At 41.9% G+C, this 24,391-nt stretch overlaps 1 protein-coding gene across 7 annotated transcripts in view; it reads left to right on the top strand.

The window, feature by feature from the left end:
- NSMCE2 (NSE2/MMS21 homolog, SMC5-SMC6 complex SUMO ligase) overlaps window positions 1–24,391 on the top strand; it is a 238,870-nt gene that overhangs the window by 64,069 nt on the left and 150,410 nt on the right. For all 7 annotated transcript variants that reach the window (XM_021088937.1, XM_021088938.1, XM_021088935.1 and 4 more), the window contains one exon: window positions 15,119–15,272. In XM_021088937.1, coding sequence (XP_020944596.1) covers window positions 15,119–15,272 — 154 coding nt within the window. The remainder of the gene's footprint in view (window positions 1–15,118; window positions 15,273–24,391) is intronic.

Raw genomic sequence — 24,391 nt, 5'->3', positions numbered from 1 at the left:
GATTATTAGTAATTCCAGAGTCTTTATTGTATTGGGTGAGATGTGATAACCGAGGAAATGATCCAGCCTGATGTCCTTGGATTGACCTCATACTGTGCAGTAGATCTGTGGTCTGACCTAAAGACAAGGGATTTGAAGTTGGACTTCCTGTTTATCCGAATCCTCACGGAACTTATGCATGTTAGAAGCTAACTTATGGATTTAAAGAAAAATGTAGTATTCCCCAAATAGACCTTTTGCTAGTTTCTTTTTGTTCTGACCTTATAGTCACATTAAATAGGTTTCTGATGGATACTTGGCAAGAGCAGAAGGAAGAAAATGACAAGCATTTCTCCTTCTGTTTGGTTACAGTGGAAATGGTGAATTTGTTCCCTTGGTGGTTCAGGTCCTCTGGTTCACGGAGGGTGTGACATAGAACACGAGAGAGAAGTTCTTACTGACTTCACATCGGCAGCCATGTAGTGGCTGGGGTGCTCCCCAGTGGCCCAGGTGGGAAGGCTGGTCTTCCTGTCCGGGATGCTCAGAAAGAAAGGGCTTCCATGAACCTGAGCATGGCCCCATTCTCCTCCCAGGTCTTTTGCTTTCTTTAGGGGAGAGCGCACCAAGTGTGTATACCCATCCTCGCTGTCTCCCCTCCATGTGTGTCTCCCACACACACACAGACTGGAGCAAGAGATCCTTCTCCCATTGTTTAGATTCCAAAGTGAGATGCCACCGGATAAGCTTCAGGATCATTAACCCATACTAAGTTGAGTGGAAAAGAGAAGTTCATCTAAAGGAGTATGAGAAAATTGAGATCCCTGTTAGGACTCCCCTAGAAGCCTTGATATTGATGAATGTAACACAAAATAAGCAGGTAGGAAAGGGATTATGATAGAGGCTTTGTGCACTGAGGGCTGCATTGAAGGAATTGCTAGGTCAATCCTAAAAGAAGCTTTGGAAAAAAACTATGCTAGAAAGATGGGAATACTTTAGATATGTGAAAGAATCAGTGGACTTCTTTTCTGTAAAGCACAGTGTTTTTTACATTAGAAAAACACCTGCAGATGCTTTTCCCAGTTCCACCTGCCCCTTTTTTGGGGGGAAAAGGGGCAGAACCTTAATCCTTGACAGGAAACTGTGTGCCATCAGGGAAACTTCTCGGTGACTATCATTTCGTCAGCATTGAAACCAACCCGAAAGTCAGTGTGGTTGTCCAAAGGTCTCCTTAATAATGTAGTTAGAATATTTCATTTGATAAACATTACCTGGCTTATCGTGTCAAAAACTGTTGGAAGAAATTTTGAAATCACTGATCGATAGATTTAGTTTCTACAGAGCATTTATTTATTTATCTGTGAACTGTTCATGAGTTTAAGCTGCCCTTCTTAAGAGTGTAACACTATATCCCAAACTCATGACGATTGTCGTAAATGTCTACACCAGCAATTCTTTGTGTAAATACTAAGATATGCTTAAAAGGTCCCTTTGTCAGGCTGTCAGGAATTTCTGCATTATAAACTACATTTAGTGGGGGAAAGAAAGGAAACATTGGAAGAGAGAGGGAGAAAAGGAAAAAGACTGTAGTTCTTTTCTCTCTGTTGCTATTTTTCAAAATGCATAGTGTGCTTCAAAGCCATTGGTTCCACATGGCTTCATCCTTTCAGCCCTCTTTCTCCTTGTTGCCTCCATCTGTCTGTCTGACATACCTAAGATGTGGGGCACTGAGAACAGAGCATTTTCTTTAGTGCCCAGCATGTCTAACACTGTACTGGACACCTTGGATGCATCACCCTGTATCCTCACAGTTGGCTAGAGTGGGTACCATAACATTCTTGTGTAGATGAGGAAGCTGAGGCTGAAGGAGTTGAGGGGATGGCTCAAGGTGACACAGCTGGTGAAAAATCAAGAGGACAGGAGTTCCCCTTGTGGCTCAGTGGAAACGCATCTGACTAGTATCCATGAGGACGCAGGTTCGATCCCTGGCCTCCCTCAGTGGGTTAAGGATCCGGCGTTGCCTGCGAGCTGTGGCATAGGTTGCAGACATGGCTCGGATCTGGCTTTGCTGTAGTTGTGGCATAGGCCAGTGGCTATAACTCCAATTTGACCCCTAGCCTGGGAACTTCTTATGCCTTGGGTATGGCCCTAAAAAGACAAAAAAAAAAAAAAAAAAATTCCAGAGGGCACTGTTCAGTTGTTCTCTTATTTGACTTGGCCACGATGGAGAACTCTCTCCTTCCCAAATTGTTATACTCCCTTAACTTTGATGACAACACATGTCTGCCTTTCCTTCTTGCTTCCAGCCACTTTTCCATAGTCTTCTGGTGAGCCTGACTTCATGCCTCCACGCGTGTAAAGTCTTGGGATTCCCACCTGTTCTTGGACTCTCTTCTTGTCCCACTTGGGACTCTCTTCCTGGGCGGTGACATCTATGTGTATAACCTGAATGACTGTCTTTGCGCTGCTGACTCCTAAATCCTCATTTCTGTTCCGGAGTGCGCCTCTGAGAGTCACACCTGTGAACTCAGCCAAGTTTGACTTCCCCACTTCAGGGTGCTCCTTAGATTCAGCATGGCCCAGAGAGGCATTTTCCACTTGATTTTTTGGCTGAGATTCTATAACTTAAGAAATGGCAATATCCTCCACCCAGTGGCCCACATCAGAAATCTGATTATCAACCTCAGGCCTCCTGGTTCCTCACATCTCACATTCCATCACTGGATTTTACTGATTCTCAAAGGAGTTCTCCTACCTCATCCCCATTTTCATCATCTCCAGTCTCCCATGGTGAGTTTTTTTCGGGGGTTTTGTTTGTTTGTTAGTGTTTGTTTTTGTTTTTGTTTTGCGGGGGCAGGGGGGGCGGAGCTTGCAGCATACATAAGTTCCCAGGCTGAGGATTGAACCTGCACCACAGCAGTGACAGGTGCCAGATCCTTAACCCACTAGATTACCAGGGAACTCCCTAATATGTTTTCTATCTAGTAACCCAAGAGCTCTTTCTAATTTGGAAATTGAGTATTTTGCTTGCCTTTTTCACACCCCTTCCCTCTTCAGTGATTCCTTATTCCTCTTGTGGTCAAATTCAAATGTCTTTACCTGGTCTGTACCCCTGCTTAACTCGGTAGCCTCATTTTTTTTTTTTTAACCATTCTTTTATGCTAGCTCTTGGAATGTTCTCTCGCTTTGGGGCTTACTACACATTATTCTTTCTTCTGGACGTGCTCTTCTCTCATTTTCGAATAGCTGACTCCTTCCTGTCCTTCATCAACTTAGCACAGCTCCTTTTTAACAGCCCTTCCTGACATCACCCGGTCTCTGTCTGCCAAATGCCTTCCTCTCTTGTGCTTTCCTAACATTGTACACGTAGACATTTTTCATAGCATTCGTAGCTATAACCCTATCTTCTCTCCAAAACCATGTCTGGTCTTAGATATACAACTGTCCTCTTTTCATTCCCACTTCATTTTATTCCCGTAGGCATTTCACTTGTAACCTTCCAAAACTAACCTCGGGTTTTTTTCTTTTTTTTCCTCCCTAACCCACTGTTCCTCCAGATTTCCTCATCCTGGGAAATGGCAACTGTACCATTTCATCTGGTCAGGCCAAACCCAATTTGTCTAAGTTCCTAATGTTTCACAGCCCACATCCAGTTCATCAGTAAGCCCCACTGTTTATACCTTCAAAGTGTAGTTAGAATCTGACCACCTCTTGTCACTTCTGCTGCAACCCTAGTATGTGCCAGGGTCTCCTTTTGCCTAGATGACTGCAAGTAGCTGCTAACTGGCCTCCCACTTCTGCCCTTCCTCCCTTGAAACCTGTTCTCATCGCAATAGCTGGAATGGTCCTTTAAGAAAAGAAAACCAGGTGTTCTCAGTCCTCTGCTCAACCCTTCCATCCTTCTTAGCGTAGCGGCTCAAGGCTACACACTGGCCTCTGTGGTCGACCCTCCTCCCTCCCCCCCGCACTCCATCTTCCCCTCGGACCTCATCTCCTGCTGCTGCCCCTTTTTACTTTTCTTCAGGTCTCAGTTCAGATGTCATCTTTTCAGTAAAGCCTCCCCTAAGCGTCCACCCTAGAGGAGCTCACCCGCCCCCCCTTGTTGACTCGTTGCCTGTAGCACTCATTACCATCTGGCTAGTTTTATATTTTCTGGCTGTTCTTCGCAACTGGGATGTAACGTCCATGAGGGCAGAGACGCGGTCTCTTGTTCACCACTGCATTCCCAGCATCTGGCACGGTGCATGACCCCTAGCGGGCACTTAGCAAATCTGTGGTGAAGCGTAATAGTGGTTAAGTCATGGATTTAGTCGTTTTACAGACCTGCCAATGCAGTGAGTTCCAGATCCTGCACTGATGAGCATTTTGACTGCTTGCCATTACGCCGCCCCTTAGCCTGAATTTCCTAATCTGTACTATAGGGATGTTCTTACTTCTTAGTTTGTTTGTTTGGGGAAGATTAAGTAAAATAGTCTGTGTGAGGTACTTAGCTCAGTACCTTGCCCTAATAAACTATACATTGAGAGCAGTTGTTGCCACTGATTGTGCTGCTGATTCTTGTCAGACGACCACGTTTAATTGCTTATCCACCAGATTTTACTTATTGAAGCGGAGTTGATTTACAGTGTTGCAGTAATTTCTGCTGTACAGCAAAGTGATTTGGTTAGACATATACACACATCCATTCTTTTTCAGATTCTTTTCTCTCCATAGGTTATTAGAGACTATTGGACAGAGTTCCCTGTGCTATAAAGCAGATCCCCGTTAGCCAACCATTCCATATGTGTGTGTGCCAGTCCCAAACCCCCAGTTTCATCCCTCCCCCCAGCCTGTCTCCTTTGGTAACCGTAAGTGTGGTTTCAAAGGCCATGAGTCTGTTTCTGGTCTGCAAATAAGTTCATTTGTATCGTATTTTTTAGCTTCCACATATAAGTCATATCGTATGATGTTTGCTGTATCCTAAATGTGGCTGTTGTGATGATTTTGACAAGTAGTGGTTCCAGAAGAGAGGGGATGAGGGAGGGGGATTGGGTGGAAGTACTCAAAAGGTAAGATAAAGAAGTTCTGGGGATGTAATGTAAAATAATAATGATAACAAGGCCAGTTAATAATAATAGCTGCAGTTATCATTTGAGTGCTTACTGAGAGTCAGGAAATAATCTGTAAGTCAAACACCTTCCAGTAGAACTTTCCGCAGTCATGGGAATGTTCTGTATCTGCACTGTAGCAAGGGAGCCATTAGCTACTTGTGGCTTTAGAGCCCCTGCAATGTGACAGTGTGACTGAGGAACTATTATTATTATTATTATTTTGTCTTTTTCCATGGCCGCACCCGTGGCATATGGAGGTTCCCAGGCTAGGGGTCTAATCAGAGCTGTAGCCACTGGCTTACACCAGAGCCATAGCAATGTGGGATCTGAGCCACGTCTGCGACCTACACCACAGCTCACGGCAGCACCGGATCCTTAACCCACTGAGCGAGGCCAGGGATCAAACCCGCAACCTCATGGTTCCTAGTCAGATTCATTAACCACTGAGCCACGATGGGAACTCCTATATTTTTAATTTTATTTAATTTTAATTAGAGTTGAATAGCTGATTGTGACTAGTGGCTACTATACTCGGATTTCAGAACTCTAAACTCTTTAAATGCATTAAACCATTTAGTACTCATGACAATGCAAAGACTTTTGTAGAGTTATAGATGAGGAAATCAAATTTCTGAGAGGTTGCCCAAGATTTCATAGCTCGTATGAGGTAGAGCTGGAACTTAAAGGTTAGATCCTCAGGTAAACTGGTTCTGTGGGCTGTGCTGGCACCTCCTTGTCATTCTCAAGAACTGAAGGGCCACAGGCCAAGGGCCAAGTTGCTGTATCTGGGTTCTTGTTGCAGGGAAGCTGAGAAAGTGAATTTCTGGCTCCTGCCCCAGTGAGGTATCACTCAGAAGGTGGGAAAGTCCCTCATCTCAGAAGAGGGGACATAGTTCTGCTGTCGCATCTCAGGTTCAATTCCTCCATAGTTCGGTTACCCAATGGCTACAGAGTTTGACAGGCTGTCTCAGGTCTGAGTCCCCTTTGATTGTTTGAAGGCACAACTCGGGATGCAGAAATACATGCTTATTCCTTTATGTCCATGCTGTTCCATGATGGTCCTCTCTTAACTAGTGAGCCACCAGCTTCTTTTTATAAAATATTTGGAAGACACTAAAGAGAGAATGTTAGTTAAAAACGTAAATGTGTGCATGTCAGACCAAGGAAGAAATATGAGTACTTAGCTTTTGCTGTTGGTCCTGAACCCAGAGTTGATACTTTAACTCCCTTCTCCAGTACCCGTTTCACATTCTCTTTGCTCTCAACTGACTCTCAGCTGACGTAGGTTTTTATCTGACTACAACACCTAGGCTTTGACTCCTCTGGCATCTGTGCTCTTGATGGAACCGCCCGTGTGGAGTTGTTTCTGATTCCCATTATATTTTACCACTAGACGTGGCAAAACCAAGACAGGCCAGGTTCCAGACACACACCTCCCTTTCCTCACTCTGCAGCAGCAGTTCTTTTTACCCTTGATAATTAATTCATTGTCCCAACCAGTTCTGTAACCTCACTTTTTGTCTCTCTGGTCAGTGTCATGAGAAGCTCAAAATTGCTAGGTTGCCATGTAAGCTTCCAGATCACTGAAGGCATTGGTGAGTTCCTTGGTGAAATCATTCTTCTCTTGGGTGCTGAGACTGTTAGACCAGCAGAATTTGAGTTGCAGACATGGGAGGAAAAAGGCAAGTTGGTCATTAGGTGTGATGGGGGGGAGGAGAAGATTTGCAACTGGTTCTACTTTTGTCGCTTGGCTCCTAGGCGCATGTGTTCTGACCATCAGAGGAACAATGTCATATATTATTTACTGGGTACAGGCATCCTGTGGGATGTGACTCTAACCTCTAGAGGTGTTGTCTCTCAGGTAGCACTGGAACTGAATCTTCAGTAGATGATTTAGCATCTTAGAAGATCATCTCTCTGGATAATGGGGTTCTTGGTAAGACTGGTATATCCCATTACCATCAACCCACTGCTATACTTTTTCCACTGTAAAATCTGGAGTGAGATACCATATGATAAATAAGGCAATGAGTAATTCTGTAGAGGACAGAGGCTTGGTGGACAGGAAAGGCAATTTCAAATTCAAAATAAGTGTCTTTTTCTATGAAGACTAACAAATGACCACTACAAGTTGAGGATATCTGCCTAAAACCAGGTATGTTTTCATAAAATGAAGCTGAGGTATAAAAGTGCATTCAGAGTTGTTACTTGGAGGCACATGCAAAGAAAGATTAAGTTGAAAGGGGGTTTGAATGAGTTGCTGCCATCTGTCACTGACTCAGTGTGACCTTGGGCAAGACGCTTCACCACTGCGAGCTGCCCAGTCCTCAAATCTGTCAAACTGGGATAATGATACTTGTGCATATAAGGCTTTGACCCACTCAGCTGAGAGGTTTTGTTTGATTGCAAAGTGTTTGTTAATAACTGTAATAATCCTCACCTCACCCTCTCCTCAGCATGACCTGTGTTTAAATTGAACAGCACTTGAAAAGATTGCCCGTGAAATGATGTCCTCAATGTTTATGTTATTACATGCTCTTTTAGCATCTAATACATTTCTGTCACAGCACTTCTCACAACTGGTGATAGTGTTCAACTGTTTATTTATTTATTTTTCCTTTTTCTTTTTTTTTTAAGGTTACACCTATGGCATATAGAAGTTCCCAGGCTAGGGGTCGAATTGGTGCTATAGCTGTTGGCCTACACCACAGCCACAGCAATGTGGGATCTGATCCACATCTGCAACCTACACCACAGTTCATGGCAACGCCAGGTCCTTAAGCCACTGAATGAGACCAGGGATTGAACCTGTATCCTCATGGATACTAGTCAGATTCATTTCCGCTATGCCACAGTGGGAACTCCCTGTTCAACTATAGTACCTTTTTCCCCCACTAGGCCTCAAACCTCATGAGAACAGCAGGGACCAGGTTATTCTGTTTACTTTTGAGTTTCTACAGCCTAGCATGGTATCTTCATGTGCTGATATGTATTTGGTAAATATTTACTGAATGGCTGAGTAAATAAATAGACAAATAATGCAGATTTTTGTGAATTCTGCCAAAATGAAACAAAATAAGCAAACAACAACAGCAACAACAAAACCCAGCGAGGCAAATCAGCAGTTTGGTTCCCTCGCCCCTCTGCCCCCACCCCCCAATATGAGAGTCCTAGTACTGTAGTGTATAAATTAGTGCTTCCAGTTGGTCATGATCTTATAGTGGGATTGGTGCCATGAGAAATTTATTGGAGTAATTTTCAGCAACATAAATGTTTAGTAACAGATGCACAGGTTGCCTCATTTGACTGCCATCTGTTAGACAACAGTCTGTTCCAGTCGGACTGGTCGCTTAGAACCAGACCCATGCACTCTCTCACATGTTTTAAGTTTATTCGTTTTCAAAATTTTTCTGAAAGGCTTGAAGGAGGAAAGATGTTTCCATGTCTGGTTGGCCGCTGCCCAATAATGGTATATTACAATACCTTGGCAAACCGAGAAATCCATTCGATGTGTCATATTGTTCAACAAGGAAGTGTTCCCTCTTAAGTGTTTTTGTCAGAAGTCAAACCAAATAATAGCACTAGGAAACTCACTGAACTACAAATAATTGGGTCCAACAGAGTTCAGTGCACATTGTGCAACTGAGAACAGAAACTGGCATGAGATGAAGAGTATAATCCATGCTGGCCATCATTAGCCTGTGATATATATCTAGATAGATATAGATACACTATTTTTTTTTAAACAGGGCAAAGGCAGTATGGTAAACTCTGTAGAAAATATAATGTGTCTCCATTGGCACATGTAATTAGGTTATAGTCAGTGAAAGCATAATAACTTTATAGTCAGTGAAAGCATAATAGCTTAGCCTGGACATGCCTTTCAATAAAAACTTGACCAAACTTTTTTTTGCTGTGTAAAGGTGGAGACAGTGTTGGCCTATATAAACGTACTTGTGCCTGACCAGTTGGGTTGGTGGTATGTCGTAAGTGTGGGCCACCTTCCATAAATGTCTTAGCACTTAGCGTAATGCCTGGGACGCAGTTGGGACTCTGCAAATATTTGCTGGATGAATATTCTTAGGACCAACTGAGGCAGTCCCTCTGGATTCCCAGCATGAAAGTAGATCCCATAGACTAGATCATGCTGACTCTGAATTAGAATTGGAAATGCTTACAGTACTGAGCAGAACACAAAGCATCTTGGCTTATCACTACTAGGGACCCATAATAAACTTCTAAAGGCTATGCGATTTCCAAAATGTAAATCCTTGGTATATGTTATTTAGGGAACCAGACATCTACCGGTGGCTGTTTTGGAGAGAGTAAATCCATCTGAGTCTTGGTTCAGTTACAAGAATGACTAATTTTATACTAGATTCTCACACGATTCAGAAGTGTGTGAATGACTCAGCCCATTAATATCCTGAGCTCCTGTGATCTCCCCTCCCAGTGAAATAATAGCTATAAGGCAATAATGATAATTGGAGGAGGAGACCTTGACTTTGCCCTGTGGCAATAAAATGACACACTTTGAGTAATTGCATATGGGTACAATGTTGTTTGAAAGAAATGGGGTATATTATCATCACATAAAGGCAAACATTTTCTATTAAAGCATGTTGAAAAGAATACATAGTTTCAGTGTGGGTAAGGACTGGGTTTGTCTTTTACTCCTCCCATTATCTCTTTTCCTAAAACAACACGCCTCTGTTCGTAGGGGCAGAGCCACTGAGGGTCTGACTTGGTTGCTGACAGTGAGCTTGCCGATTGCCTTTCCTGGCCCACATGAGAGAAGCACTACAGCCACAGGAGTGTTCGGTTCCAAATAAACATGGCTAAACATTCACAAGTGATTTTGAGCTCAAACTGAGCAGTTAACTGAGCAGTTAGTTGGAGAGGGACTTCTGGGTTTTTGTCTGTTTTGTGTTTTGACTGCTCCATCTTTTTGTAACAATTGATTCAACCAAAAAAATGCATATTTTGGAGTCAGTGTGCATATCCAGGCTCTCACTAAAGTCCGCAGTAACTCAATCACTGAGTCTAGTGGACACTTCTCAGTCTTGTTTTTAGCTTGACTTCTCTGGCAGTGTTTGACAGATCTTGAAAAGTCCTAGACTTCTGGGACATCTTCTTTTGGTTATCTTCCTAACTCTTGCCCTTTTTCTTTCTAGACTCTTCTAGCCACCCCATAAATGTGGTATTCTCTAGAGTTTTCTCCTTGCTCCTTTTTTTTTTTTTTTTTTTTTTTTTGTCTTTTCTAGGGCCACACCCTCAGCACCAGGCCAGGGGTTGAATCCGAGCTGTAGCTGCCAGCCTGCGCCAGAGCTACAGCAACGCCAGATCCAAGCCACGCCTGTGACCTACACCACAGCTCATAGCAACACTGGATCCTTAACCCACTGAGCAAGGCCAGGGATCGAACCCGCAACCTCATGGTTCCCAGTTGGATTCATTAACCACTGAGCCACAATGGGGGACCCCCCTCTTTTTTTTTTTTGCCTTTTTATTTCGTCTTCTGGCATTGCCATTCATTTCCATGGTTTCCATTACAGTCCCTACCTTGAATCTTCCATGCGGGTGCTCATGACAGTCTGCGGAGCTGCAGGCTGTATGTGCAGCCGCCCTGGAGAGATACATGATGATAAACACAACGGCTACCCATCACTGACTGTTCTCTGGGACAGACAGCTCATTGTGCCCATCTCTTCCTCTCTGCCACACTGTGAGGGAGATACTGGTATTATTTTCTATCTGCAAGTGGGGGCACTAAGGTTAGATACAAACATTTAGTAACTTTTCTAAGGTCATTCAGTACTAACCTACTAAGGAGAGCCTCTTTATTTTTTAATTTTTATTTTTTTTTCTTTTCCTTTTTAGGGCCACACCTGCGGCATATGGAGGTTCCCAGGCTATGGGAATTGGAGCTACACCTGTCGACCTACACCACAGCTCATGGCAACGCCAGATCCTGAACCCACTGAGTGAGGCCATTGTTCGAACCCGCAACTTCATGGTTCCTAGTCGGATTCGTTTCTGCTGCGCCATGACGGGAACTCCAAGAGCCTCATTTTTAATCTAAGTCTAGAACCCAAGTTTTTCATCATAAATACTTGGGATTAGGTGTCAGAATGGAATCCTTTACTTTCCCTTCTGTCCCCCACACCCATCTTTCCCTGGTATTCTCTATCCTATTGGAAGGGGCAGTATTTCATCCCTAAAGTAGAAGTCTGGGAATGGCACCAGACCTCCAGATACTGTGCTCACCATAGTACTTGCTTTTTGTCAGTATGTCTTGTTTGCATTAAACAGGTTTCAAACTCATGGCTTCAGGCCATTGTATTGTTTGGACTATGCGTTGTTTTAAAAAGCAGACAATGTCTCAGAAAAATCCAGAGATCTAACTTGAAGACCCTGGGCTCACTCTCACATGGCAGCAGGTGTCTGGAATTGTGCGGCAGCATCCTCAGGCTGCCACCGTCTGCTTGCGCTCAGTCCTCCCCACTTCCTGTTGTCCTCGCTATGTCTTGGGGGTTTCCTCAGATCCTTTGTGTCCAGCCCTGTGGACATTTCTGATGCCTGCTAAAGACTTTTGTGTTTCTGCAGCTGATCTTCTCCCCGCTCTAGATTTTTGCCTATGTGTTTAAAGGCTTTTCTCAAATGAAATCTGATACTTGCTTTCTCTCACTGTTTCTGATTTATGTGCCCCATTGCTCCTCCTTCTCAGTCCACAAACATGTTGAATGCTCTGTGCTAAAGTGGAAAGGAAAGAATTTTAAAAAATTTTTTTTCATGGCCACACCCACGGCGTGTGGAAGTTTCTGGACCAGGGATAGAATCCGAGCTGCAGCTGAGACCCATGCTGTCACTGGGCCAATGCCAGATACTTTAACCCTCTGTGCTGGGCTGGGGATCGAATCTGCACCTCCATAAACACCCAGACTGCTGGAGTCAGATCCTTAACCCACTGCACCACAGTAGGAACTCATTTTTTATTTATTTATTTTTTAAGAATAAAAACTTTTTAACACGTACTATGTGCCAGAGTTAAATGCAGACCTAATGTGATTACGTCTTCATGGCACTGCGGTGGGTCTTCCTGATCGCTAGTTAAGAAATGAGAGAAATCGAGGACCTGGAAGAATCGTCCCCAAATCCACCATTTAGGGTGGACCCAGACCTACCTGCTTGATCCCAAGGTCCCTGTTCATTCTCCTCCATCATGTCAACTTTGCTTCAAGCTACTATTAACCTCTCTACAAATAAACACGTCTCTTTTGCTCTCTCTTTCCCAGGAGCTGCTTCCCATCTCTTCCTTCCCTTGCTCCAAAACTTTATTCACTTCGCTCCGCTGTTTACTAGCCATCTTTTCTGGAATAAGTCCCAGCCTCTCTGGTTTTCTGTTGTGGGATTGGGGGGATTCTCTTTTCTACCTCATTATATTTTTATCTGAATGAAATGAGGGAACTATGGTCCCTCTTCTTATGTCTACACGGTAGTATTCAGCATCCGTGTAATTCGCTAGTTCGCCCACATCATTTGAGCACCTACTGTACAACAGAGAGTACTAGGCACCAGTGAACATCACAGCTCACAGCAATGCCGGATCCCCAACCCAATGAGCAAGGCAAGGGATTGAACCTGCATCCTCATGGATACTGGTCAGATTTGTTTCTGCTGTGCCATGACGGGAACTCCAAATAATGACTTTTTTCTTTCCCCTTTGGGATTATTTATCCTGAAGATACACACAGCCAGAAACCATTAAAAATAATAGTCAATCCCCATTTATTGCACTGATTTAGACAGACAATGAGTTTAATATTTTCCAGGCTCTCATTTTGATAGCTAGAGTACAGTGAGTTCTCTTTGCAGCAGACCTGCAAACAGATGCTGCAGATGATGCCAACTGCAGCATTACATTTCCCGAGAAGATATTTGCTGCAGTGAATTTATGTGCATATAGCAGTTCTCTTGAGGTTCTTGTGTTGGGGAAGACAACACTCGGTATTGCTAAACACAACAGGGAATATAGCCAATATTTTATAATAACTAGAAATGAGTATAACCTTTAAAAATTGAGAATCACTGTGCTGTACACCTGTAACTTAAAAAATATTGTGCGTAAACTACATCTTAATTTTTTAAAAAGGATTTTATTTATTTGTTTGTTTGTTTTCGGCTGCATTGAGCATTTGGAAGCTCCTGGGCCAGGGATTGAACCCACACCACAGCAGTGACAACACCGGATCCTTATTTCCGCTGACCCACCAGGGAACTCCTAAAAGAGGATTTTTAAAAGTATAGAAAAATAAACTAAAGCACCTCCTGCTTCACATTGAAAAGTGGTTACAAAGGCAGTGTACTGTTCTTATTTCTGGCTCCAAAGAATTGTGTGATAGAATAAAAGAAATTAGTGTCACAGAATGAAAAAGGGGGAAAATACTTGTTATTTTATGTTATTGTGTATCTGCCCTTAGGGATTGTATCTGTGTATTAAAGATAATGGTTACAGTGAAAAAAAAAAAAATAAGGTTGAAGATGGATGGGTAGGTGTGTGATAAAGCAAACAGCAGAGGTGTTCCCGTCGTGGCTCAGTGGTTAAGAATCCGACTAGGAATCATGAGGTTGCAGGTTCGATCCCTGGCCTTGTTCAGTGGGTTAAGGACCCGGCGTTGCCATGAGCTATGGTATAGGTCGCAGGCGTGGCTTGGATCTGGCGTTGCTGTGGTATAGGTTGGCGGCTACAGCTCCGATTAGATCCCTAGCTTGGGAACCTCCATATGCTGTGGCAGTGGCCCAAAAAATGGCAAAAAAAAAAAGCAAAACAGCAGAATTTTTGTGGTGTCTAGGAGGTAGGTGAATGGTAAAATACAATTTTTTCCATGTTTTTGCATGTTTCAAACTATTAGCAGGGGGAAAAAAATAAAGATTGAGGAGTTCCCGTCGTGGCGCAGTGGTTAACGAATCCGATTAAGAACCATGAGGTTGCGGGTTCCATCCCTGCCCTTGCTCAGTGGGTTAATGATCCGGCGTTGCCGTGAACTGTGGTGTAGGTTGCAGACGCGGCTCAGATCCCGCGTTGCTGTGGCTCTGGCGTAGGCCGGCAGCTACAGCTCCGATAGGACCCCTAACCTGGGAACCTCCATATGCCGTGGGAGCGGCCCAAGAAATAGCAAAAAGACTAAATAAATAAATAAATAAATAAATAAAATAAAGATTGAGAGTTTAGCCTTGAACAGAATAATGGGCATTTATTCCTTGTGGCAGCAAATGGTGGGAGTTCAAGGTTAAAGCCTCACCTTGTTTTGTAAAGTAGGAACCCCTCTCACTTGCTGGGGACAAGGGCCTGAGAAAGAGGAGTGCTTAAGAGAATGAAGGATGGGAGTTCCCCTTGTGGCTCAGCGGGTATCAGACTAGTATCCATGAGGATGCAGGTTCGATCCCTGGCCTTGCTCAGTGGGTTAAGAATCCAGTGTTGCCGTGAGCTGTGGTATAGGTCGCAGACGCCGTTTGGATCCCTTGTTGCTGTGGCTGTGGTGTAGGCCAGCAGCCACAGCTCTGATTTGACCCCTAGCCCAGGAACTTCCACATCCTACAGGTGTGGCTCCAAAAAGAATGAAAAAAAGAGAATGAAGGATGGAATGCTCTCTCGTAGTAGGAGAGGGGACTGAGCAGACCTAAGCCAGAGGAAGCCTTACTCTGAAAGCCTAAGGAAGAGGAGGAAGCCACTGTGCTCAGGTTCCGGGGAAGGTAGAGGGCACAGTTGCCCCAGTGTGAGATTCCCCCCCACTCCGTGGTAGTTGTCAGGAGACAACAGGTTAATAGGGCCCTGAAGGGGTGGTTTAAGACAGCAAAGGGTACCTGGGATGAATGATTCCCTCCGCTGTTTACTAGCCATCTTTTCTGGAACGCGTCCCAGCCTCTCTGGTTTTCTGTTATGGGATTGGGGGGGATTCTCTTTTCTACCTCATTATATTTTTATCTGAATGAAATGAGGGAACCGTGTCATCGTTAACATTTAAATAAAGTGATGTTATTGTCTTCCTCAGGTAAAAGAAGAACGTCCAGAAAAAATACCCGATCTAAAATTATTAGTGGAGGAGAAGTTTTTGGCTTTACAGAATGAGAATTCCGAGGCAGACTTTCAAAATAATGAAAAATTTGTGCAGTTTAAACAACAGCTGAAAGAACTAAAGAAGCAATGTAAGTCAGCATGCTTTGCTTTGGTTTGGCTTTTTGAAATTAGGGAACTGGATGAACGTTCACAGAAAACTGATTTTTTATAGAGTTTGCTTATCTGCTTGGCTTGACCCTCTTTCTAAATTGCTTTTTTATTGTTGCTGCAATTCTGTATTCTGCCTTAACTTTTGGTTCACATCAGCCTGTCCCTTTCTGAAAGCCAACAGTTTCCACAAAGTGCTAAGAAAATTCCTCAGCAGGTAGAGAAAAGTCACACTGTTGTCTCACTGCTGGGGAGGGGACTTGGGAATGTAAAACTGAAAGCACTTTTATTAAAATAACAATGGTATTTTTTCAAATTTTAAACTGCTGTGCCAAGCTTTACAATGACCATGCCTTGATTCTAGTTTTGCTGCTTTAGACGAGTAGGAGCAATTGTTTTTTTTTTTTTTTGGTCAAACAGGAGACCAAAATTCTCTTGATCCCTTCTCTCTCTTGGTAGTCATATAAATTCCACATGCTTCTTAGATTTGTTGTCTTCCTGAGAAAATTTATTAAACTGAGATTTTTAATGAACATAATTTTGATTGAAAAATGAGAGTGGAAGAAATTAGGGGTATCCAAAAGAAGTTTGTATAGAAATATGTATTTCCTATACAGTGAAGTACATATGTCCCTCTCCCCCCCCCTCTTTTTCCATATAATCCACATAACAGTTTTATCTGATTTTATTGTTTTTACTTTACACTAGCATCGATTGTTCTTTTAGTTTTGAGGTTCTTTTCTTCCTTAGGGAATAAAGAAGCAAATAACTTTTTTTGCACTTTAATATCACCTTCATCTGCATGCGTGGGGAACAGGAGTGCATGATATGTGAATTTACTTCATGCTCTTATATGTACTCAGGATAGGGATTCATATTTTGAAATAGGCTTTCTTTTAAATATAAGCATTTTCTTTAAATTGATGCTGAGATTTCAAAAAATGACTGAGGAAGCTGCTTTACTTTTGTCTATTTTACAAATAACTCAAGTTTCACAATTTGGAATGTTTTGCAATCATGATGAGACTTTTGCTTTTACTGTAGATTTAAACAGTAAGCATTTTTTCCCACATTTTAAGTCAATTTTTTTTTTTGTCCTTGAACAACGCAAGCTACCAAAATCTCTCTAACATAATTTGCATTGTTCCCCTAAATGGCTAGTAATAATCTCCCAAACAGGTAATAATTAGCTAGTGCCTTTCTGGTCTTAGGATGCTAGTGATTGCTGTTTTGGTGTTGGCCAAAAAAGCCAAGTGTATTTTATTTTTCTACTTGGAGCCAATAATCATAGAGTATGGCAGATTTAGCATCTGATCGTACTTCTTGATTTTTTTAGATGTTTTATAATATAGATTAAAGGACAAATATCCAAAAATAGAAATTTCTTCCTACTTTATACTATAAAGATTTTTGGAATTATATACTTACAGGGGAGCACTTTCTAGTTAAGAATATATAATTCAGCAAAATGATAATTATTGGAGTCATGATTATTGTTTCTTTAATTCTCTGGGAAAATGGGGGGTAGGAGAGAGGCTTCCCCAAGCCAACAGTGCCCATCATTTGTCTAGACAGTGAAACCTTAGAACAAAGTACCCTTATATGGGAAGCAAATCTTCCTTATATAAGGTCTTCTTACATATGGTAACACTGGCGTTAAGACAACTTTCCCTTGTATTTCTCCTAAAAGAGTCTTTTAAAAAGTTTTAAGATCTCAAATGATAGAACAAACAAAACGCTAATATTCTCTTAGGATGCTTTGTAAAGCATATCTACTTTACTTGCAAAATGTAATTTTTGGTGCATTATTATTTGTAGTATTGATGAAACTTGCACCACGCCCACTGGATTTTATTTAGATTTCAGCCTAGTGAGGATGCTGATTAGCCCTGGGCTCCTGCAGTTTTTGTGGCGCCAAGTCAAAGGGACTGTGATTTATAAAGAAGCCAGTGAATCTGTTTATTAAGATATGTATGTTCTGAAGGCAAGGAATTACAGCAGTAATTTTTTTTTTTTTTTCAAAGATTGGAAGAGACAAGCCAGGAAGAGATACTGGCTTCACGTTGCCCATTTTGACAAAGTAAAGGCCTGTGCGTTTTTATAGGGTCTACACATAGCAGAAGAGTTCTTTCATGAGCCTCACCCCACGTTTTCACCAACTAGATGTTACAAGAACATAAATTGCCTGGGACTGAATTTTAAATTAAATCGGGATCTAATGAGAGAAATGCCAGAAAGCTCTTAGGTGGGGGTGGCGGGGGTAGGGTGGGGGGGGCAGCGACGTGGAGATTGAAGCCAGGTGATCTGTCAGGTGCCCTGACCTGAGGCCCCGATCCCTCGGGCTGCCCAGGTGCTCTCTGCCGGCAGGAGTCCGTTAACCCCGTTGTAGCTCAGCAGCTGGTTCTCAGACTGTCTGGTCTCAAGATCCCCTTACATTCTTCAGATCTACTGAGGGCCCCCAGATAGCTTTTGTTTCCATGGGTGTCGGCATCTATCTTACTAGAAATCAAAGCTGACGACTTTAACAAATATTAATCCTTTTAAAAAAATCAGTCATAACCCATTACATGTTAATATAAAGAACATCATGAACTATAACTATATACTTTCCAAACAAAAATTAATGAGAAGAGTGGCATTGTTTTACATTTTTGCAAATCTCTTCAGTTTCTGGCTTAATAGAAGGCAGCCGCATCCTCATTCAGTCTGTTGTACACTGCTTTGGTTGAAGCATACAAAGAAAATCTGGCTTCACATCTATGCAGATGGACTTGCTGAAAGGATCTTGAGACCACTGAGGTTCCTGCTTTGCAAACCACAGATTTAGGCCAGGGGTCAGTAAATTATGGCCCATGGGACTAGTCCTTCCTACCACTTGTTTTTCTATGGCCTGCAAACTAAGAATACGTGTTTGTTTGTTTGTTTGTTTTTTTAACCTTTTTAAATTGTTGAGAGAAAAAAAAAGGCTGAGAGAAGAATATTATGTGAAAATTATTCAAATTTCACTGTTTATAAATAAAGTTTATTGGAATACTCATTCCAATACAACATGCATTCATTTACATGTTATCTGTGGGTGCTTTACACTCTAATGGCAGAGTTGAATGGTTGCATCAGAGATCGTTTGGCCCACAAAACTCGTTTACTATCTGGCTCTTTGCATGAAAAGTTGACTGACTCCTTGCCTAAACTATAATTAGAAACAAGGAAAGGTTTTCTGTGTTTTTTTTTTTTTTTTTTAAACTTTAGATGTTTTTCTTAAATGCTAGGTATGTCTCAGGTATGTTCGGAACACCTTGTATGCCTACTGTATGTGAATCATTGCAGCTGGGGCTCTGAAATCAAAATAGGGCAGTGTCCCGGTACTTGGAGAAGCAGTATACACAAACATGAAATAATACAAGAACCATGAAAACAAATACCCAATCAAAAGCAGAGACAAAAATCTCAAAAGAGTATTATGTAACAGTGTAAGCCCTAAAAAAGTCGGAATAGGAATGTAGATTTTATCTGTGTCAGTTGATAGGGGGCTTCTTGGAGCTGTGTGTTGAAAAAGATCTTGAGGCCGGATTCAGGCCTAGCAGTAAAGAGTGTGCTGCCTTCAGGATGATGGTGGGAAAGAAGAGGGGTAGTGCACGTACTGGTATTTACCATCCTTACTTAGAATTCAACGGCAGTGGCTACGTTCTACTCAGTTAAGGATGCGATCACACTAAAGGTAACATACGTCAGTTGTACCCAACACGGTTTTTTGTTTTTTTTTTTTTTCATATTTATTTATGTCTTATGGATATTGCAAGGCATTCGATCCAACTTCTTTGGACAAATTATTTTTTACCTGGGTACCCAGTGTCCTATGTATTGGAGATATTATGTCTGCCCCGACTTGCCAGGATTATTACCAAGATTAAATGAGACAGTAGATCTTTGCAAACTCTGAAAGCTCCCTTGAGGTTTAAGCTTTTGAGAAAGAGCTAGTATAGCATGGTGAAGAGAATATGAGCTTAGCAACCAGAAGATCTGGGTTCAAGTTGCTTAATAAAATAGCCTGGTTTTCCCTACCAGTGTCACTCATTTTTCTTAGTTTGGAATTTTGGAGTCATACAAATCAAGATTGATTGAAGATAATTTTTATACTTGGTGGTGGTAGTGATGAATGAGTTAGGGAATAATTTCACAGAAAAGAATTCTGTTTTCCTGAGTGCTAATCATGTCCTTACTATCCCAAGTTGTCACATAAACAGTATGACTTGGTTTAGGGCAGACAGAACCAGACTGTGTTGGATGAAATGATTTTAACTTATCTGAACAACGTATTCATATTATGTTCTCTGTTCCTTCCCCTTTTCGCTTAAACTCCTTACACTGTTACAACTCATGGTTTCCTGCAGTTTTAACGTCAGGAGAACTTAATGAGCATATGTAGACATCTCTGTATAGACGCTTTCCTCAGGTTATCTTTTTGGCGTCCTTATTCATATACCTGTTATATGATTAGCAAGCATCAGAAGTTTTAGTGTAGGTCCGCAAGGCAGAAATTGAGGGCATTTGACAATAATTCTTTCTTAAAAACCATTACAGTTTAAGGGCTTCACTTTGTGATGAAAATAGAATTTACTGTGAATCTGAGATCTTTTAGTGTTAAAATAATCTAATATGATGTAATTTTGATGGTGCCTTTAAATGTCAATTGAGAGCATGTCTTTTAATGCAGATTTGCTAATCTGAAAATGTTCATCACAAACTTAACAGTACATTTAGGTCACATGAGATATGCAAAATGTAAGATATGGAGACATTGGAATCCATGAGTAGAACTCAGAAATCAGTTTCAGTGATAATATTTGTATCCATACATAGGCATTTACAGTGTAATCTTGTAATTATATGGATTCACAAATTAACTGTGTACCTTCGCTTGAAACATGCTCATTATAGATCTCAAAACTGATGAAATAGGGAGTGGTCATTCACGTCGCAAAAGAATTTCCTCAAGGATCCTGTTAAATGGGGAGTTCCTGGGAGTTCCCTGATGATCTAGTGGTTAGGATTTAGCACTTTCACCACTGCCACCCGGATTCAATCCCTGGTCTGGGAACTGAGATCCCACATCAAGCTGCTGCATGCCGTGGCAGACAGACAGACAGACAGATGATAGATGGTTCCTTAGGAGCATTAGAATACCTTTACTATTCCTTGTGGGTTGCTTACCCCTTCCTTCAGCATCTATTCAAAGCCACAGTGTAGTTCCACGAGGGTAGGGACTTGTGTGTTTTGCCTCCTGCTATATTCCTTGAGGTCCTGGCACAGAGTATGGACAGCACAGGTCCTCGATGGTCACGAGAATCTTCAGGAGAACTGTCATCCGCTTGAAAGCTTAGGCCCTACGTAAAGGAGCCCTGCCAGCTGTGCCAGTTCCTTGTTGCTGTGAGTGAGGGCGGACCCAGTGTTGCCAGATCTTCGGATTCTTTTGGAAAACTCAGAAACTTAGCTGATTATTTTTCAGTTACTAAATTTTGAAACCGTGGTGCAAACAAAACTGTCAGTTGGTGACCTCAGATTTTGCCTTCTCGTGATGCCATTTTCAGTGCCTTGTTATGCACGTAACAAGGGACATCAGCATTCATTTGCCCAATTAACAGTAGATCACGATTTCTTCAGAGAAGGAGATGGCTTTGCTTCAGGATACTTCAAAGTAAGGCCAGACGTGCATTTCATGTCTTTTGGGAATGTATGGTAGAAATCCAGTGGTTTCTATTGAAAAGCAGATGGAGACTTTATGGTGAAGGGCCAGGTATGGGAGTTCCTAATCCAGAAGCAGGGGAAAGGTGGAGTTATAGAGAAGACGAGCACCTCTGAAGATGGAGAAGGTGTGTGTGAGTCTTGAAGCCTGGAAGGAAGAAGAGGGAGACATAGAGGTAGTGCCAAGAGGGAGACTGTGCCTAGAAATACGTCGAATGCATTTAAACTACACCAAGTTGTGACTAACCTGACTTAATCCTGAACCTATAAATCTCTTTGTTGTAAAGTATAACTGTCTATCCAGACAGTGTGTACTGCTGGTCTGAAATTAACCAAAGCCCAAGACCCTTTAAGGCAGGAGTAATCTTATTCATCTCTGTGTTCCTCTTGTTCCTCACCCAATCAGTCAGGTAGTACTTATGGAACAGGATTATTCAACTAGAAAAAGAGGGTCAGAACCTAGTTAAGGTAGTTTGATGATAAACCTTTTCCCTTCAGTACTGTGTCATCAATAGAGAAGAGAATAAGAAGAGGAAGAAAATTATTAGCACGTACAGGGTTGGGCTCTAAAGTCAGCAGCAAAGGTTAAGAACTTATATTGTCTTTGAAAAGCCTTTAAATTACTCAAAAAAGGCCACATACTTGGTTTTGTGATTATAACCTGTTATAGTGATATGTTGGTGTAAATGTGTAGTGTAGACAGTAATATCATTTTTAATACCATAGTGGCATCATGCTCAAGAATTGAGTTTGGCTCACTTTGTGTGACTGCTTAGAACATTTGAGCAAATGTATAAAAATTTAAGTTTGTGGCCCTTCTGTAGACACTTGTATCCTCTCTGTGGCTCTCAGTAGCTCTTCATTTTTCCCTTGATGTTGATGAAGCCATCATCATTTGCTGCGTGACCGTGCATTGTTGGGAAATGGTGAAAGTCATAAGTTTCATAAGAGACATTGGCTTTTTCAGGCAGAATTGCATCCCTGGCCTGAGAACTCATAGTCATTGAATGAAAGCTATGCCCTATGCATTTTTATTCTTCGTGTATTTGCCTCTCTCTCTCTCTTCCTCTTCTCTGTGAGTCATTCCATCTGATTCTTGTGTCTTTCTGCTTTCTTTGTGTTTCCCACCCCATATGGTTTCTCTTTCCCGTAGGGCATTACTTAACTTCAGTGGTAGCTAAATGCTACCATTCCCATCTGAATGATGAAGCAGCTTCAGAGAGATTAAGTGATATGCCTGAGGTTGCAAAACTCTAAGCAAGCAGTAGAATTGGAAGACAGAAGATGCCAGGGGGAGGGAGAATTAGGAAGAGCTATGACCCTTCCTCTCTCTTCTGTTTCATAAAGTTGTTATTTCCTAGGAGTTTTTACATTTTAAAGCAGATTTGGAATGCCAAGTAAATAACTGAATTAGTGAAGAAAAAAGATAAATTCAACTTAGATTGTTTCTGGACTTCCCATGTGGCTCACAACAAATTAGATTATTTCTGTTGTGGCGAAGTTTTAGTCAGGCCATTAAGCAATCAGGGAGCTCTTTGGTAGTGAAAGACTGGCTCTCCTACATGTGCATTATAATAAACAGCAAAGATGCCCATCTGCTCTGCCTTCATTCTAGATTTTCCCTGGTCCTTTTCAAAGACAGTAAAAATAGAAGTAATAACCAAGCTTTCTATAGTGCTTACTACATATGGTACTTAGTCAATACCTGTTGAATTAATGAATAATGTACAGGCATTGTTTGAGGACCTACCTATACAAGGGGTGTGGTATTTGTGTACATTATTATAGCAAATGTATACAAATGGATACTTTATTATTTCTGACAACACTGCACGAGAACTATACCCATTTTATAGATTAGAAAATATGCAAAGAGAGGTAATACGATTTCCGTAAGACCATAAGTGCAGAAATTCAAACCCAGGTTTTGGTGACACCAAAATTCATGTTCTTTCTCCCGTATGCCGTGCCAATGCTTCAAAACACTTTCATGCTTTTTCTTGTCTCAGTTCAAGCAAGCATCTCATTCATCTCTTAAAAAAACGGATGTGTCATAGGACTCTTGAGTAGAGAGCAGTGTGTTTGGTCTCCCAAATCACAGATCTGCCTTGATAGCCTCTGATGACACTGGTGGAAGCTGCTTCATCTGGCTGAGAGAGAATCTTTTGCTTAGTCCCTTCCATGTAGAGGTCAGGGAGTAGGGGGTCACATCAGGCATTAGGTAGCACTTAATGTGTGCATGACATTGCCTTCAGTGCTGCCCCGAGACAAACAGGTAGCAGCTGAAGTCCATTTTATAGACAAAAAAGTGAGACTTATAAAAGGCAAGTGGGTTGGTCACAAGGTAAGTTTCAGAGTGAGACTTAAAACTGAGCCCTCCTCTGCCAGATCTCATGGTTTGGGCAACACATTCAGTAAATGGTGCCTAGGAATGCCATTTCCGGTGTGAATAGTTAACCGCGCTATGGCCGAGAGGGGCAAGATATTTATTGCGCCACAAGTTTAGAACAAGTTCCATGAAATGTATTTCAAGCATAACAACAGTAATCCCATGCACGCACATCATCCCTTTTGATCTTTGTGACGTCCACGTGCTGGAGAAGAATGTGTGAAAAATGCAGGTTCTGTTTTTAGCTGACTGAATCCTGGAGGGGACATATTTCCCCGGTGTCTCAGAGTCAGGAGGTCACAAGGATAAATACATGGCTGAGGAAAGGGGAAGCTTTAGGATGAGAGATGGCTCTAATTAAAGTTATTAGGAAAGAAGGGTTCCGTTATCAAGGGAGAAATGAGTCAGCAGCAAGTTTAAACACACTGTGAACTATGGGTGTTTCTCTGCCGGTGGCTTATTTTGAGAGAGTGTGATGCCATCTGTGTCCAGAAAGCAGCCTAAACCTAGAATAGGAATAAATGTCCTGGGGACAGGACACATCATGCTTAAGAAAAGAATTATCTTGTTAAGTCATTAACTCTGAGGTCGGGAGGATTTACGTTTTATAGTCATTAGATGTGTGTAATGGGTACCCCTTTGTAGCCAACACCTCCCCCCTTTTCCAGCTCCTGGCAACCACCTTTTTTTTTTTTTTCTCCATATAGTTTTAACTTTTCCAGAATGTCACATACATGGAATCTTAACAGTGTGTAGCCCTTTTTTTTGAATTCTAAAAAATTACAGTATAGTTGATTTACAGTGTTGTGTATAGTCTTTTAAGTGGCTTTTTTCACTGAGCAGAATGCATGAGTTTCATCCACAGTGTTGCTAGTATTACAGTTTGTTGCCTTGTGTTGCCAAGTAGTAGTCACCGTCTAGAGGTACCGTAGTGCATCTGTTCATCTGTCCCGTCACCACTTCAAGGAG

This window comes from Sus scrofa, chromosome 4, assembly GCF_000003025.6.
Source record: "Sus scrofa isolate TJ Tabasco breed Duroc chromosome 4, Sscrofa11.1, whole genome shotgun sequence".
Classification (NCBI taxonomy): Eukaryota; Metazoa; Chordata; class Mammalia; order Artiodactyla; family Suidae; genus Sus; species Sus scrofa.
This window is presented reverse-complemented; position numbering and strand designations above follow the sequence as displayed.